The following is a 17,802-nucleotide window of genomic DNA, read 5'->3' on the forward strand; positions in this document are numbered from 1 at the left end:
TTTTGGATGAAAAAATTACTAAGTGTTAAACAAACTGGTTGTAGAAAGTGTTAATCATTGTTATTTCCCTATATATCAGAGCAATTACTTTTTTGATGAAATTTTGCTTCTACCCAATTCTTTGTGTCTAACCAAGCTTTTTTATGGTATGTCTACCTGGACAGCATAACCTTTTAATGGGCAGTTAGAAATGAAGAGGATGGAGGCCAAACATCTTCCTGCATGTGTCCAATCCTAATATAAACTCTTATCTCAGTAGCAGGGATAAGATTATTTGTTTTCTATCTGTTATTTGCATTTTATTTACATATGGCTCATTACCAATTATGAGACAGGGGCAGAAAAGACATTTCAATTAGCTGGTAATTAAAAAATATTCTGGCTGTCTACTCTCAATTTGGCATAAGACACTAGTTAAAATGTGTTGGTAAAATTTTTGTTTCCCTCATGAAAGCAATTGAATGACTTTCCTGGATCTGTCTGTTCATTATTGATAAGACTGAATACATGGGATCACAACTATGGTTTTATTTTTTTCAGTACTAGACACTGCACAGGATATTAGTGGTAGGGAATGGATTTGGAGATAGGATAAACATGTCTTCCTTGGGAATCTTAGCCTTCTAGAAGATGGGTAGGATGTGCATACAAATAGCTAATAAAACATTATAAAAGATGGATATGAGGTCTATAAGTAATATTATACCATTTAGAAGAGATACCTCCAAAAGACATATTTAGGAAAAGATGACGTGGTTAGAATTTTAAAGCAGACCAATCTTAAGAACTTTAAATTTATCTGAAGCAAACTAATATTGATGCTACTTAAGGAACCAGTAGTACCAACTGCTACAATAATCACCTTCTGCTTTTTATACCTAGGCACACTTTTAGAGTGAGTGATATTATATATGTTGTATATATATAAGCATTATAAATAACTATTATAATAATTCCACACTGTTGGAGTTTCATGTCATGTATATAAAATTTAACTGAAAAAAAAATTGGAAGGGTACCCCAAGATGTTTACAGTATTGCTTTTGTCTCTGGTTGGTAAGGTTTTGAGTTATTTTTTTAAATTATACTTTATTTTGGAAGGGTCTCATCATGGACCATGTATAAATGACCCATGGACTTAGACAACAGGGTGGGTCCTAGCTGTGGGAGAAGGGTTGGGCTGGGCAGGGGAGAGCAATGGGGGAAAAACTGGGAAAACTGTAAAAGAGTAACAATAAAAAAAAAGGCAAAAAATTACTCTATTTTGGTCCAAAGTTTCTACAATAAGTATGTTTTATATTTATACTAAAAGTATCATAAAATAATGGTGCAATATTTTTGATCCTAATATAACTTTAGGGATGGAGTTATGGAATTAAAGGAGTAATTTCTATAATTACAAATTGATTACTATATGCATTTTTTGTAATGCATATAATAGTTGAAGCCAAGTGCTTCAAAAAAAGTGCAAGAAAAGGAGAAAAGAAAAACAAGCACTTAAAAAACCTAGTAGATTTAAATCTGAATGTGTGAGTTACACACAATTTTTGCTGATGTCCACACTCAGGACACTTTGTAACACAGTTGATAGATTTAGGTTCTGTAGACAATCTTGTGAAGTAAGACCAAAGTTGAGGATTTACTTTTCATATAAAAGTTGACTTTGCTCCCATTCACGATGGCAAATTGTACCCTGGTTGCACCAGAAATTACAATGATTTGTTCTCAAATCTGACATTTTGCTTGTAAATAATATCTTAACACACAATTTTTATATTTCTTTAAAAGAAATTAAAGAATTTGAATAATAACATTATAGCTAGGATTCTTTAATTTTTTTCTTGAATAGCTGCGCATTGGAGGCAAATATATTTTTGCTAGAAATACCCGAATATACTTATATGTGTGTGTATATATATATATATATATATATATACATATATATATATATACACACATAGCCCTGGCTGGTTTGGCTCAGTGGATTGAGCGTCGGCCTGCGAGCTAAGTGTCGCTGGTTCGATCTTCCAGTCAGGGCACATCAGAGAAGGAAAACTCTGACTCCAAAAAACCTCCGCTGCCTTGCGGCATACCTCTTCAGGGGAAAGGCTAAGGGAGTAAACCCCGACAGAAAATCTGGAGCCGGAGTCCCTAAGGCGGTTTGACGTTGTAGTCAACACCGGCAACTCCTGCGGCGCACCTGAAGCCAAGCTGTATTGACTCCGTCTTTCCCTTGGGCCCTTCAGCTGCGAAGAGAGGGGGGGTCTGCTGCATGGGCAACAGCAGACCCTCCATATCACCCTGCCCAGGCTCTGTAGCTTCAGCTTCACTGGAGAGGACACTCCAGCGTCATCGCAAGATGTCGATTCAACACGGGAGGAGACAGATACCGTGTCACTCCCGAGTCGGACTGCACAGCCATTCTCGGCGGTGCAGATAGACTCTTAAGAAGCTACACCATTGTCTCTCGAGACGGACGGCTGCCGACGACGACGATATACACACACATATATAAGACATATAAATATATTTATCCACATTATAAATTTACCTCCGTGGTCACTTGCATGTTTGTAATGTGGGTGATGATAGTTCATACGGTAGCCCAGTACCTAGGAGGTGTGTTCAATGAATAACCACCATGGCTAGCCATTAGCAGTCCTATTAAATGTTGTTCCCACTGCTCAGGTAAGGAAATTGTGCCTCAGAAAAGTAGTTTATTTTAAAAGTAAATATCAGAATCTATTCCATTCAATAAAAACTCATCTAGTTTCATTGTGGGACACACACACATCCACCACACACTTTTGAAATGCTGCGAATGTCAAGATGAATCAGACACAGCCAGGTTCAGAGTTCTGCGCACAAAGCAGAAATCTCTATGTATAGTTCAAGCAAAGATGGATTTAATACAGAGAGTTAGTGCTTCAAGCCTTGCTGGAAGAGTGGGAGATATGAAAATTCAGAGAGGACTGTGATCGCTGTCTTGGTTTTGAGGTCACAACCCTGCAGATGTGATCCAGAGGTCAGAAACCGCTGTCTCTACACTTATTGCTGCTGCCCCAGAGGCCTCTCCCAAGCAGCACCTAGGATGTGCAAGGTGTGGTTCAGACACCGCTGCAAAGCCCTGAGAGCTTCCTCCCTTTAGTCCTTTAAGTCTTCCTCATGTGCACCTTATTAAGAGAATGCTCCTATTCGAAGTCCCAGCTGTAGCATTCATATTTTAGTCCTTCATCTCCTATTCTGTTGGGTGGAAATGGATGCCTGGCTCAGCACCAAGAGACCAAATTGCTCACAGTTTAATAGTGGATACATATAAATAAAGAGAAGATTTCACAGTAATAGGGCAAGGACAGCATTGGACTTAGACACTGTGCTGGTGATGGCGGGATTTTATGGGAAAGCAGTGGGTTAAAAAGTAGAGAAGGGAACAAAAAGAGCTTCCTGGAGGTGATATTGCCTGAATAGTTCTTAAGGAATTAGCAAGAGCAGATTATGCATAAAGGGAGGGAAGGCCACTGCCAGTACCTGGGAGAGAGCAAAGTGAGCAAGCTGTAAAACAACGCATGGACATGAATAGAAATGAAGGGAATGGCGAGAAGTGACATGCTTCTAAGCAAGGGAGTGGAGGCAGTGGGTTTTGGATATTACTGTAATCACATTGGCATCATGGAGGGCAAGTAGGGGACTGGATGTGAGGCCGACCCTGCGTTCCTCCAGGTGCTATACCTTTCGAGATAGATGGTGTTAGGAAAATCCTTGATGGCTAGGAAACGTTTGAGGAAACTTCTCTGCCTCACTCATGTCACCATTAATAATGGAGATAATAATAGTCTTCTCTTATATAATTTGCGATCATAATTTTTTTCACATGGCTCTAAGATTTGATTATACACTGCACAGTCAAAGAAACCCAAGATGGAAAATTAAATTAAACCAAAATCAGGTTGGTAGCACCTAGTAGGAGCTAATACAGATCCTGTCTGGAGAAAGACATCCTCAAACAAGTTCTTTCAGAATTTCCAGTAATTAATATTAGCCAAATATGAGCTCACCATAAACAAGATGCCATGAAAAAGATCAACAGAGAGAGCAAATTAAGAAACTCAAGGACTCAGAAACAAAATACCTATGTATAAGATAGTATGTCATCAAACAGTGTTATTAATGATAGAATTTTTTAAAATGAGCAAAGGCAGATAAACCAGAAATTTGGAAAACAATGTGCATGGACAGAAGGAAATACATAAATTGTGTTGTATCACATAATGATATACTATACAACAGTGACAATGAACTGAAGCTATACACAGCATATATAAACCTCAACACAATGAACCTCAAAAACAATGTTATGTGGTAACAGAACAATGTATCCACTATGATAACATTTTAAATAAAGTTTAAGTTCTTAAAAAACTTAACATTCTATTTTAGGTTTATATATATACACACACACACACACACACACACACACACACATATATATATATATATATATATATATACAGCAAAAATTAGAGTATTAAAGACAAAATATAAAATAAACAATATTTATATATTTATAATATTTATAAAATACAATATAAGCTAGGGAATTGCTTTTGTTTGAAATATAATATGAAATTTTAAAACAAAAATAGAAATACAGTGAACTTCAAGGTTTCCAACGATTTGCTATTTCTTAAGCTGAGTGGAGGGCATATGGGTGTTTACCTTAGCATTCTTTTTATTTTACAAGCATTTTTTTTACCTTCTTTTTACATATAAAATATGATTACTTCAAAACACACTTCTCTGAATTTCTATCTGATTTCTATCTATTATTATAATAACCTCTTGATGAATGAAACACACATTTATAAAAGAAGTAATGACTGACATAAAAGAAATGATATTTTACCTTTAGCTATTCTAACATTTATTTTTGAAGTACTGTGGGTTTTTACACAGTGTGTTATTCTCAGAGGTAGAAATTACTTTGTAAAAATGCTCATTGGCTCTGAAAATCAGTATACAAAGCCAAAATTAATTACTAATGCTCGTGTCTCCCAAAACAAAATAGATTAATGGTGTTATATTATGCATGTTTTCTAATCTTTTTAATCTTGTCCAAGAGAACATTTAAATTTTAAAAATGTATAATTATTTTAGTTTCTTTTAGTTTCTGTTAATGCTCTTAGTCAATCCAGAATGCCAGTTATTCTTATGCCACTTAAGGGACATTTCCAGTGCTATAGTTTTTCTTAAAGAAAAATTAATAGTCAATTCACTGTGAAATTTTGACCCAGTAGCAAGATTCAGGTCCATTTATGTGGAATCCATAGCAGTGTCAAATGCTGCAATTAACTTTGCTCAAGGATTCCCTTCCTGTTGTGAAATGGGTTTGGGATGCACCTCTCTACATCACTTCAGATGCAAACCTTACACAGGTGAGTTCTTGCCATTAAGATAGCCCCGTTTCCACCCGTGTGGCGAGCTCAGCGAGTTTTGACTTTTATTTAACCTGGCAAAATCCATCTCCAGATTTCTTACACTGCAATTCTAGGTTTTTCTTCTGCTTAAGCACATTTTCTTTTGTTAATAGTTGAAATAAGGACAGAAAAATGTTTAAAATAAAGTTGATAATAGGAGAGAGAGAGTAAAGTGAGTTTTGATACCTGACAATGCTCACATTATAGATGACTACAGTGAAATTTAATAAAACATTTTAATTTGAATACATTTTAATGTAATATAAATAATTTAAATAAAACATTTATCTATCATAGGTTCATTATTTGACAGATATCTAATGTCTTTTACTTATGTTTCTTGACCTATAATGACTCTTGGCATTTTGCAGGATTAAAATATGGTAATCCTAAACACACTGAAATAAACAACCTATTATTGAGAAATATTTGCTTTATTACATATTGCTTCATTTTTTTAATGGAAGTTACAATGTTTAATGTGATAACTATACAGATAATCTCATTTAAATCTGTGGAATAAAAAAAAATTGTCTATCATATGACTTTCTCTAAACCTTCACCATGTATAAAGCATGTTGGATTTTTTTTCCCTTTATGTTCCGCTAGGACAGTTTCCCAGCACGATTTGGAGGAATTCATTTTGTCAACCAACCATGGTACATCCACGCCCTATATACTGTAATCCGGCCTTTTCTAAAGGAGAAGACTCGGAAAAGGGTATTTGTTTCTATTTTTATATTCTTTCACCTTCACACTCAATGAATTATGATACATACTGTGTGTATAATATTGGCTACAATAAACATGCTTCTATATTGCATATAAATGTTCAACATACAAGACATTTAAAAATTCTTAAAGACAAGTGATAAATTCTGAACAGTGTATCTGTGAAAGAAATATTTAAAAGCTAGCTCTTCCACTTTTTCACAAATTGGAAGAATATTTTAGCACATTCATTATACATTAATGTCTCAGTTTAAAAGTAAAAAAAATTGTCACATCACTATAATTATTGGTACACTTAATATCAAGTAGGTCTAGACAAAAGCTATAATTTTATAAGTTGGTAAATGGATTTAGTTATTTCACAATATGTATTGCATTGAATATGAAATTTGAGATAGCTAATGTGATTTTACAGTGATTGTCATGATTGATCACACATTTCAGAACAAATGCTAATATATAGAAATATTAATATTCCTTTAAATTACAAGTAACTTGAGTTTCTAGATTCAGTTTCATCTAACAACAAGCATATTCAAAGTCCATACAATGAAATTATTACTCTGAGAATAAGATAATTTATATAAAGCATTTAGCAGAGTGCATGACACATGGTGAAATGCTGAACACATTTATTGTTATTATTAATAAGATTGATTTAAAATGCATCTTAATGCATTTTATTTTATTCTTCAAACATCTCTGAAAGAAAGCTTCGTAAGCATTATGTCCTATTTCAGAGCAGAGGAACGTAAGTCTTAGGATGGATAAGGAACTTGCTTACTCATTTATACAGCTGTAAAGTGGTATGGCAATATTTGAATCAAAATAACTTTACATTTAGAGCTATTTTTAGCATTGTGCTGCAACCAATTTTCAAATGATTAGCTCCATAGTAAAATATATCTAAATCTCTGTGGAAGATAATTTTCCATGTTTCTCAGTGAATGAGAAGTGCTTCAGGTATTTCCATGTCACAAAAGCCACATTGTGAGTGGAAATTTGTGAAATAATTGTTAAGTATGTGTTTGTATCAAACATTAGAGATGGAGAGTTTTCTGTTTGTATTTGTTGAAAATGCCCCAGTAGTTTAGGAGGAAGAATTCTGTAAAGAATTATAACTGATATTAGAAATTGTTTCTACCACTGAGTCTCAAATTAATTTACATTTTAGAATTCAGAAAAATGGATTGATGTGCCTTGTAAATAACACTTGCAAATTTTGTTTTATGAAGGGGTGATCAGGTGATCCAAAACACCTGCTGGGGCTTTTAGTCCAAATTATACTAGTGAGCTCATTTGTAGCAGTCACTCTGCACATGCTGTTCTAAGTAATTTACATGTTAACTCATTTAATCCTCAAAACAAGGCTTATTTTTTTCTCCTTTTATAGATAGGAAAACTAGGCAAGATGGTTAAGCAATTTTCTCTAAATCACTGCTATGAGGTACTAGAGCTGAATATGTGAGTTTATCCAGAATGTTATTCCAGGCAGAGGGAATAGCAAACACTGAGGTCCTTAGGTAGAGACACTTCTGGTGTATATGACAGACAGCCAGGAGGCCACAGATACTGGAGTAGAATGAGCACTGGGGAGGGTAGCAGAAGACTGGGTAGGAGGGAACATGGTGTGCCGGGTCATATAGGGCCTTGGAAGCCTCTGCAAGGATCTGGCCTTTCAGTCAGAGTAAAATGAGAAGCACTTGAAAGACTGAGAACAGGGGTGATTGCTCTGACATGATTTTAACATAATTCTGTTCTGTTGAAAAAGACTAAAGAAGATCAAGTCTAGGAAACCAGAAAAGCCCCAGGTTTGGGGGTTATCTGATTGAATTTGACAATTTGACAGTGCCTAGACCAATGCATTTCTACCATTATTCTAGATGGAAGTGAGGTATCTGAACTTTAGCATTTTAATTAAAACTATATGACTTGGAATTTTTCATTTAAGAAAATAATTGTAGGTTAAAACTCCTTTTGTTTCTATCTATGCAATCAATGCACAATGCAAAGCTATTGTATTTCCTTACTGGTAGTCTGAGTAATTCAGCCAAACCTAAGGTGTAATTGTGAATCTTCATTCACAAACAACAAACCTGGTTCTTCATTTTCTTAGATCTGACTTTGAGCCCCCAACATACCTGGTTCATGGAAAGAAATATCAACCTTCGGTGGTATAGGGATGCCGTCTTCTCAATCTCACCAATATCTGGAATCTGTCATGCAGAGCCAGACTTCTCAATTATCATGGCCGCTTCTGACATCCCATTATTCAAGCCAGCATTGGTTCCTTGAATTAAGTTCTCCTTCTGTTCTCAAGATTTCCGTGAAGAGAGAGAATCTTTGCTGCAGCTAGAACCCATTGGCTAGGCCTAAACGCACTGCCCCAGCGTGCTCTTCCGCTAGGCCATAGCTGTGATCTTGCCTCTCCCCAAGAGCTGACAGGAAACAGGGGTCACTTCTAGTTTGTACGGATTTCTACCCCTTCCTCAATATGGTGGGCTTTCTCTGCTATGCCTTGTAAATTTTCAAAAGTATTCCAAGTATTCCACACTAGTCACCTAGCTTATTCTCTTTAATGGCACAGTTTAGGAAAATCAAATAAAAGTTGGAAATATTATTCAAGATATATATATATATTTTTTTTGTATTTGAAGGTAGTCTGAGGCAAAGGAGCCCACAAGGACAAGACTTCTTACTTGGAAGGGAGGAAGAGAAAAAATAAGGAGAAAAACACAGTAAAACTAATAAACGATGTTATTGCACATAACTATTTAAAACAAAGAAAAGTCTTGGAGCACGAATTAAATAGTTGGGCAATTGCAATACATCCTGTTATCCAGCCCAGAGGTTCATGAAGCCTGGAGCTCTCTGACATTAAGATGTTGGGGTTAATGAGCCACACCATCCAGGTGTCTTTTTTTCTGCCTATTTGGCCAGTGACTTGTTCTCAGCTGCTTTTACACTTCCGTAATTTGTTGAAGGACTTGTTGATTATTGACTCCCATCCCTTTCATTTTATTTGATGTTGTAGACTATTCTTTATTTGTTTTCCTATATATCTACACCAGTAGGTTCTAAAAGTTTAGAAAACAAAGATGAATGTGGTAGCCTGTTCCTCTTGAACCTAAAGTATAAACTATAATCCTTAAATAAATGTTACATAACTTTATATGAGGTGACAACAATGCTTTATCAGAGAAGACTGAATTGCAGTTTTGAGATTTAAGTGAAAGAAAAGTGGTAGCAATTAATGGGCGAACAGATCTTGAGTATGTAGCTTGAATGATTTTTCAGTTTAACAAAATGCTCTGTGTAAACAGTAATACCCATAATTAATATATACATACTAACTTTATATTTCTAATCCATTATTTCATTTTCTGTATGAGTAATAAACATGGAACTGTGTAGTAGAGAAGATGGCTAAACATTACAGAACATAAGTCCTTTGGGACATGAACCTTCACTTAACCTTTCATTATGATGATGCCAATCTACTTTTATTCACATCATATACTTTGCATTATCAATTGGTAATTTAGTGGTTACAGTATTCTTATTTTTATGGATGATAAAGAGAAAGCTGTTCCAGTGACAGCTTTTGGGCTGATTAACTTAGATAGTCTTTGTAGTTGATGAATCCCTTAGGAGAAGAATCTGTTTTATGAACAACTAACATCAGAATGATGTATAGCCCTGGCTAGTGTGGCTCAGTGGATTGAATGCTGGTCTGTGAACCAAAAGTTCTCAGGTTCAATTCCCAGTCAGGGTACATACCTGGGTTGAGGGCCAGGACCCCAGTTGGCAGAGCGTGAGAGGCAACCACACATAGATGTTGCTCTCCCTCTCTGTCTTCCTCCTTTCCCCTCTCTATAAATATTAATAAATAAAATATTTAAAGAAAAAAAGAATGATGTACAGGTCAACATGTACATTACCTTTTGCTTATGTCCTGGCTATGAAGCAGGAAACCAAACTCTGGTTGCAGCTCTTTACCTCAATAACTATTGGACCTTCCAGAAGCTACTAAAAATCCCTGAACCTCAGAATTTTCATATGAAATATTAGAATGACAGCACCAGCCTTCCTGTTCTGCAGAGTGGATAAGGGCCTTACATATTTTAATCAACATGGAAAACTCTTGCTTTTGTTCTTTCTAGCCTTACTCCCTCTCCACAGCATTTGGATAATATTTATTCTCTTCTGTGTGGTTTCTCCCTCCCCTCTTCTTATATTTGTAGATATTTTTGCATGGTAACAACCTGAATAGTCTACACCAGCTAATTCATCCTGAGATCCTGCCCTCTGAGTTTGGAGGAATGCTGCCCCCTTATGACATGGGAACGTGGGCAAGAACACTGCTAGACCACGAGTACGATGATGACAGTGAATACAATGTGGACTCCTACAGCATGCCTGTGAAAGACGTAGAGAAGGAACTCTCTCCCAGGTCCATGAAGAGGTACGCTGGAGGGAGCTGGGGCCAGGGCAGAGGCCACCAGAGTCTAATTCCAGGTTTTATATTTTTTTGAAGGAGATATTTGGTGAAATTTTAAACCATTTTAGCTCCCATGATTGGATGGCTAGGAATTTTGAGTCAAAGATAGTTATTGGAGGTAACCTCAACTTGGTGTTATTGCGAAGTCACAGACAATCTAACAGGGTCCTTGTAAGTCACTAAATTCAGTGATTTTTCAAACTGCACTTTAGGGTTCTGGTGAGCTTCTCAGGCCAGGCAGGTGGAATAGAGACAGTGCCCATCTCCACAGTGAAAATGACTGCTATCTAGGTAATTTATTATACTTCTATTTAAGATTTCATTTGAAGAAAGGGATCTATAGCAGACACACACACAAACACACTCTTTAAACACTAACATTCAAAGCTTAGGTTCCCTTTACAATATTTCTGCCAAGTTTTTGTTTAAAGGTCTAGTCATTCCTGGGGAAAAACATTCTATTTCCCTACAGCTTTAATCTTTATAAAGTTCATTCTTGAGTCAGACTCCCTGTTTTGACTCTCACAGTATTTGCCTGTTTTCTTTCAATCAATGCATATTATTGAACACGTGCTTTGTAATAGGTGCTCTCCTAGGTATTTTGGATCCACTGTGGATAAAATATGCATCCAGCCATTGTCTAGAGGGTGGGGGAGTTGCCAGACACTCAGAAATGCATAATTGCATCTGAGTTTGCATTTTGTAGCAAAATACAAGACATCTAATTTCCAGTTTTCCCTAGGCCACAGCAGCCCAGGGTTCAAGTGGATAATGTAACAAATATTATTGGCTCATTTCTCATCACAGAAATAGGAACCACAGCTCCTGCAAGTCTCTTCTCAACCAAGCTCAGGAAGGACCCAAGAGCATCTTGCATGTCATCCCAAACACTGTCTTGCATCCTTCTCTAATGAGAGCTTTATGGTCCTTTGTCATTGCTCTGAGTCACGTGTGGCACCACAGATCTTTGAGCCGGCCTTTTTTTTTTTTTTTTTTTTTTGCTACTGCTGATACGTGTGTGACATCTTCCTTTCCCCAGACTGCTCCACCACTCCTTGGAGGGAATGAAAAGGCCAATGACATTTCCAGCTTTAATTTCTCCACTAATGGCTAAGTTCATGTTTAAACCAAGTTCACGTTTCTCAGCTCCCTTCTCAGGACTCCATAATTTGAGTTCTATGCTCTCCTAACCAAAGGTGTATATGAACGGACTCTCGAAGAGATCTATTAAGTGCTAAAAGTTGTCTTCAAATCTGTGTATTAAGGTGTGGGTATACGGAGTACACTTTTCTGGATAAAAGGCATATAGTTCATTAAATCCTCAAAAAAAGTTTTCTAAAATAAAAATATTTAAAAGTCATTGCCTCAGAATAGGTTTTTTAAATAAAAATAATAGTGCTAATATTAGTGTTGCAATCTACCATTTGCTTTTCATAAATTAGGCCCTACTCGGTCTTTTTTTTTTTTTGGTAACATTAATTTGTTTAATCCTCACAGCAACCCTGTTAAACAGATATCTCCAAAGTTACATAGGCTGTATATAGTGAAATGGGGTTCCAATCCATGAGGAATAAAATTTTCTGTGTTGTTGACATACACTTTGTCTACCCTTCCATGATAACATGACAGAGAGAGCCCTCACTCTAGAACTGAGCCATATAAAGTTTCAGAGACAGCTGTTACAGGTGTTCCCTAGCCTTTTTCTTGGCCAATTAACAATGCTCGTTTTCTTAAGCCACTCCTTCTGTGACATGTTAACTAATATGATCCCCTCCTCTGAGCTTATCCTCTATGACTTTAGCCACACGACCATCACCTATACTCTGCTCACCTGCACTCACTCCAAAACTGCCTACCTGCTGCCTTTGCCTCCACCCCTACCCTGCTCCTCTACCCTCATTTATTATCCACATGGCAAGAGATTACTTTACTTCTCTGCTTTAAGTTGTTTAATGACTGCTGATTATACAATATAAAACCAACTGGACCATAATGGCTTACATTGTGCTACATGACCTGATCCCGCCTACCTCTCTTTTCTAAGTTTATTTACCTTCCCCCACCTTTCAGACATCTTTTTTTATCCTCCTTCGGCTTCTCCAGCTTGCTCCTACCTAAGGGCCTTTATACTCTTCACCTCTGGCTGAAATGCTCTTTCCTCCGTTGTACAATGGCTGGTCCAGTCAAAGGTCATCTCCTGAAGAGGGTCTTTTGATTTTTCTCAATCATCAGGTCTTAATCAGTTCTGCTTCCTCCTCATTCTAGTCAGTCCTTATCAGTCACTTCCTTTATTTTCTTCATAGCACTTACCAGTCTGTGAAATGACTTATTTAATTTTATGCCCGCCCCCACTGTAAGCTTCATGGAGACGTTAGTGGCTTTGCCCTGTTCTCTTCTCAATCCCCAGTACCTGACGTAAGCCCCGGCATACAGAGGGTGCTCACTAGGCACTAGTTGAAAAATGAAGGAGGCCTTTGCTGTCTGTCATTGGCTGTGTTTGGAATTGAATAGGTGACATCTGACACCATTACCACTTGCACTGAAGTTCTAGAATTATGGCTTTACAGTGTAAGCTTCATTGGCTTCCTTTTGTTTTGATTGTTACTGCACTGTGGCCGTGATTCAGGAAGCCGAAGCACACTGATAACTCCATTTTGTTAGATTTGGCTCAGTCTATCCACCTTTTGAAGTTTTATGGATCTAGATTTTTTTCTCCGGTTAATTAGGTCATTTGTGCCCTGAAGACTTGACTCACAGCACATCAACCTTCCCAACTCTGAGTTCCTTGCTTCTGACATAGGTTGATTATTATTTCAGACATTTTTCATTTGGTGCTAGCCTTGTGTCATATGGTGCTTTTCTTGTTCTATTTGAAAGCTTGTGAAAGAGTGAGACTGAAAAAGCTGTTTTACTTGGCTCTCGTCTTCTCTCTGTCATGGAATGATAGGTTCCCCCATCAAGGATAAGAGAAAATTGTTTGTAGGTTCCACCTTGCTCTCTTCTCCTCTGTGTTCTCTTTGAGTTTTCTCATACTTAGGTTGAGAGGGGAAAAAAATCATTTCTTCTGTGAAGAGTTGTAGATAAATCCTTGGGGTGAATTTAGCCAGATGTATAAGGCTATATCCCCTTGTGTAAATTAGTGGAGGGATAGCACAGTCATGGAAAGATAGAAGGTTCACTAGATTGTGGCTGCCTTAAACTGGGCACGTGTCTTTCCAAGGATAGTGCCTGGCACATAACAACGGCAGTGAGTAATGATACTAATATGGTTATGTGGATATGATCTTCAGTTTTATTGAATAACATTTAACATCTGTTGTTACTACATGCAAAAACCTATCTAATGTCTTTTTTTATATATTGACTCCTTTGCTTTTCTAAACAACTAAGAAGGTAGTAGTGCCCCTATCTCATTAATGAGGAGATCCAATACAGAGAAAGTAAGTAACTTCCACAGGTTACGTAGCTACTAAGTGGTGATGCTCATATTGGACCATGGGCAATAGTATTCCATTAGTCATTTTCTTAACTGCTACCATTTGCTAGCTGCCAGAATTTGTGCTAGGGTTTATGCATGCATTATTGCATTTAATCTTCAATACATCTGTATTATGTGGATGTTATGGTCCCCATTTTACAGATAAGGGAACAAAATCTTAGGAACTTTAAATAGCCTTCCAACAGTATATAGTAAATAGCAGAGCTGGATTTGGGATCCACTTCTGTCCAAACTCTAGTTTCTTAAACACGAAGGGTAGCACAATATCTTAGATGCATAAAAAATGAATAAGTGATACTTGGATGACTAAATTTAAATTATTTGTTTTAATTAAAAAAATGAAAGTTATTTATTGCAAAGAGGCAAATACATACACATTCAACTTTAGTCAATCTCCTTTCTAATATAGGCATCTAATACCTATTATTGATCAAATGGTAAAAATGAATTCGGAAATAAAATCTCCCTGTTACAGTATTCTTACATTCTTTTCATTCTCTCTTCAGAAAGGAATTTAAGTTTATTTAAAAGAAGGACTGGATTTATCAGTTCATTTTGTAATTATTTTTGCTTCGATAATTAGTTCCATTGCTTTTCTTTTTCATTAGCCTGTGCAATTGTAGTTTAGCTTATAGTCTTTCTGTTTGATGGTTAATGAGGTCTGCTAAGAGGCACAGCAATAGGCAATTGGTTGGATGCAGCAGCCAGGGAAAAATTCATTACCACAGAGAGTTTTAAAAGGGCAGCTGCTTCCTTAATGCTGTAGCTATTAGAATACATGGCAGCTTCCTGCCACAACAGTAGCATGTCTCATTAACTTTCCTCCTTTCCTGTTTTATATTGTTTAACCTAATATATAATTTCCACATGCTATCAAAGGCATGTGTAAGGGGTTTTCAAATTATTTGCTTTCCTAATCATAAAGAGCTGCTGCCTAAACAAGAGGGGCTTTAACTTCAATTGTTTTTAATTTTTAAATTAAAGTTGACATTCAATATTATATGAGTTTCAGGTGTATGCATAGTGGTTAGACATTTATATAACTTACAAAGTGAGCCACCAATAAATCTTGCACTCATGTGACATATAAATATATATATATATATACACACATATTTATACACATAGTACTACAGTATCATTAATTATATTCTCAATGCTGTACTTTACATTCCTGTTACTATTTTCTAACTGCCAATTTGAATTTCCAAATCCCTTTTTCATCTTTTTCACCCAGCCTCCCAAGGTTTTAACTTTTTAAAAGTCTTTAAACATTTCACAAAATTTCAAGAGTAAGATTGATTTTATTCTAATCTTCTAGTGGGAAGTTGAACAAAATTCACATTCAAATTTTAACTATTTTCCTGACGTAATCATTAAAAGTAAAAAAATGATTAAACAAATGCATATTTATGTTGAATTTGTTTCATAGAGCCCTTTAAGACAGGAGTCAAAGCTCCTATCATTTCTATTTTATGTCTCATAATAATAATGTTACTGTAATAATTTCCCATTTGAAATACATCTGTCCTATACTAGAAATTCTCATTTTCAAAGAAAAGACCCTCGCTCCTTTATGAATAAGATAACTTAAGCCTGTCATTGTGTATTTAGAATCCTTTGCTATTGAGTACTCCATTTAGAGGCCAAAGAGTGTTGTTTCCTCTTATGGAAATTGATGTGCAGTGTTCTCAGTTCATAAATTCTTTGATGGAAAGGAAGGTAACATGCATCAATGAGAGAACGTATAATGGAGAAAAGACAGAGAAGAGAATGTGATTATTTGGTAATAACTCACTGACATTGGCTTTATCATTTCCAGATCCCAATCAGTAGTGGATCCTACAGTACTAAAACGCATGGATAAAAATGAGGAAGAAAACATGCAACCTTTGCTCTCTCTGGACTGATAACTTCTCTATACTTCCCATGGATTGGAAAACAAAGGTACTTGTTTTCAGCAACAGAGACAGCACTGTGGAGGAATTACCAGCTGGAAACTTATTCTTGTTAATGTAGCATAATATATAATAAGGCATCAGGCTTTTCCATTTGCCTGAACCATGGGGGCCCTGGTCTAGATGAAAATGTCAATAATTTATTCTGTAAGTGCCAAGTTCTTTGTAAATACAATGTAATCTTTATGTCAAGTTTGTAAATTTTGGTAAGAACTAAAAATGGAAAAATTTGCTCATGAGTTCATGCCAGCAATGGGAACTATAACATCATCAACAACAAAAGACAAATAATCAAAGCTAATTAAATGTAGCCCTGTTTCATATGAAGCCATATTTCAGCTTTCATAGTGATTGTTTCATTGTTTTTTTTCTCTGAAACTCTGTCATATTCAAATGTATTTTTAATGGGCACAGGGAACTAGATGATCATAGGAAAATATTATGATAAATGTTTATCCTGTGTAGTGATTTTCATTTCACAGAAAATGTATTCTGGTGATTATCACTGGCCTTGTATTTTGGAGAAAAAGAATGGCAGTTAATTTGATAAATTGAACACTTGAACTCTTCTATGTCATTTAATTCCTGGATTCTTGTAAAAAGATATGTTTTCCAAATTAAGATGTGGAATTTTGAAAGAGAGTGGATTCTTTTCAAACTGCTGTCTTCACAATGTATCCTTTATTCAAGACCCCACTGAATCCCTGCCTGATGTACTTTAAGAACATTTCCCCCTTAAAAGTCTTTGACTAAGAAAGAGAACTTACACATGAATAGTGTTTTGACAGTTAATTTTGAACATAAAAGTTGCTATATAGAGATAAGGCAATAATTTCTAATTACTGTGCACTGGTTGATAAAACATATATATCCACACATACATATATTTTTGCTGAGCTGTAATAAATCCTTGATGTGACAGGCCTGTAAGATAAAACATACATATTCAGTGGTCTTAGAGATGCTATCAATTGTTACATGAGATGCTAATTCTGGAAAACTTTCTCTAAAGCTAATGAAAATGAGGTATAGAGAAACAGACTTTTAGAGAACCTATTTAAGGAAATTCTAATTTGTAATGCAATCTTGAATCCGTGCCATTTTAATGAAATGTATTTTTCAAAACAACAGGTCTCAACATAGTGTAGGCAGTATCAGGTGATCAAGAGTAATAAAGTTTTTCTCAAGTTTAACTTGATTATCCTAATGATCCTATAAGTACACATTTTCTTTTCAGAAAAGATTGAAAGAACATATTGCGTCCAGGAGATGCAATGAAAGCCTCTGAGGGCATCTGATATAGCATAGTACAGTTATAGACTTGAAATCCTTATGTTATTGAAAGTTTCTATTTCATAAAAATTCTGCAATTATAGCACACTTTAAATATCTTACTTTGAATTTTAAATTCCGGTGTGAAAAAATCAAGAATTTTACCACCTTCTTACACTGGTAATTTTTTAGATTGAGGATTTACAATTAAAATATTCTTTTGAAAGGAAAAATATCTCAAGAAACTCTTGGGAACCAACAAAAATAAAGGCAGGTAGCAACCTTTACATACTTGTTAGCTAAAAGCTTAAAAATTTTCAGTTATAATTCTGCAGTCTAAAATCTTAAAATCAAGATCAGTATAAT

At 35.8% G+C, this 17,802-nt stretch overlaps 1 protein-coding gene across 1 annotated transcript in view; it reads left to right on the forward strand.

The window, feature by feature from the left end:
- Positions 1-16,441, forward strand: part of CLVS2 (clavesin 2) — a 59,112-nt gene extending 42,671 nt beyond the window's left edge. The window contains exons 3-5 of the mRNA XM_090280634.1: positions 6,084-6,194; positions 10,451-10,671; positions 16,029-16,441. Coding sequence (XP_090136760.1) covers positions 6,084-6,194; positions 10,451-10,671; positions 16,029-16,116 — 420 coding nt within the window. The 3' untranslated portion in view covers positions 16,117-16,441. The remainder of the gene's footprint in view (positions 1-6,083; positions 6,195-10,450; positions 10,672-16,028) is intronic.
- Positions 16,442-17,802: the final 1,361 nt, after the last annotated feature.

Source organism: Furipterus horrens, unplaced genomic scaffold (genome assembly GCF_987537825.1).
Source record: "Furipterus horrens unplaced genomic scaffold, mFurHor1.1.pri manual_scaffold_6, whole genome shotgun sequence".
Taxonomy (NCBI): Eukaryota; Metazoa; Chordata; class Mammalia; order Chiroptera; family Furipteridae; genus Furipterus; species Furipterus horrens.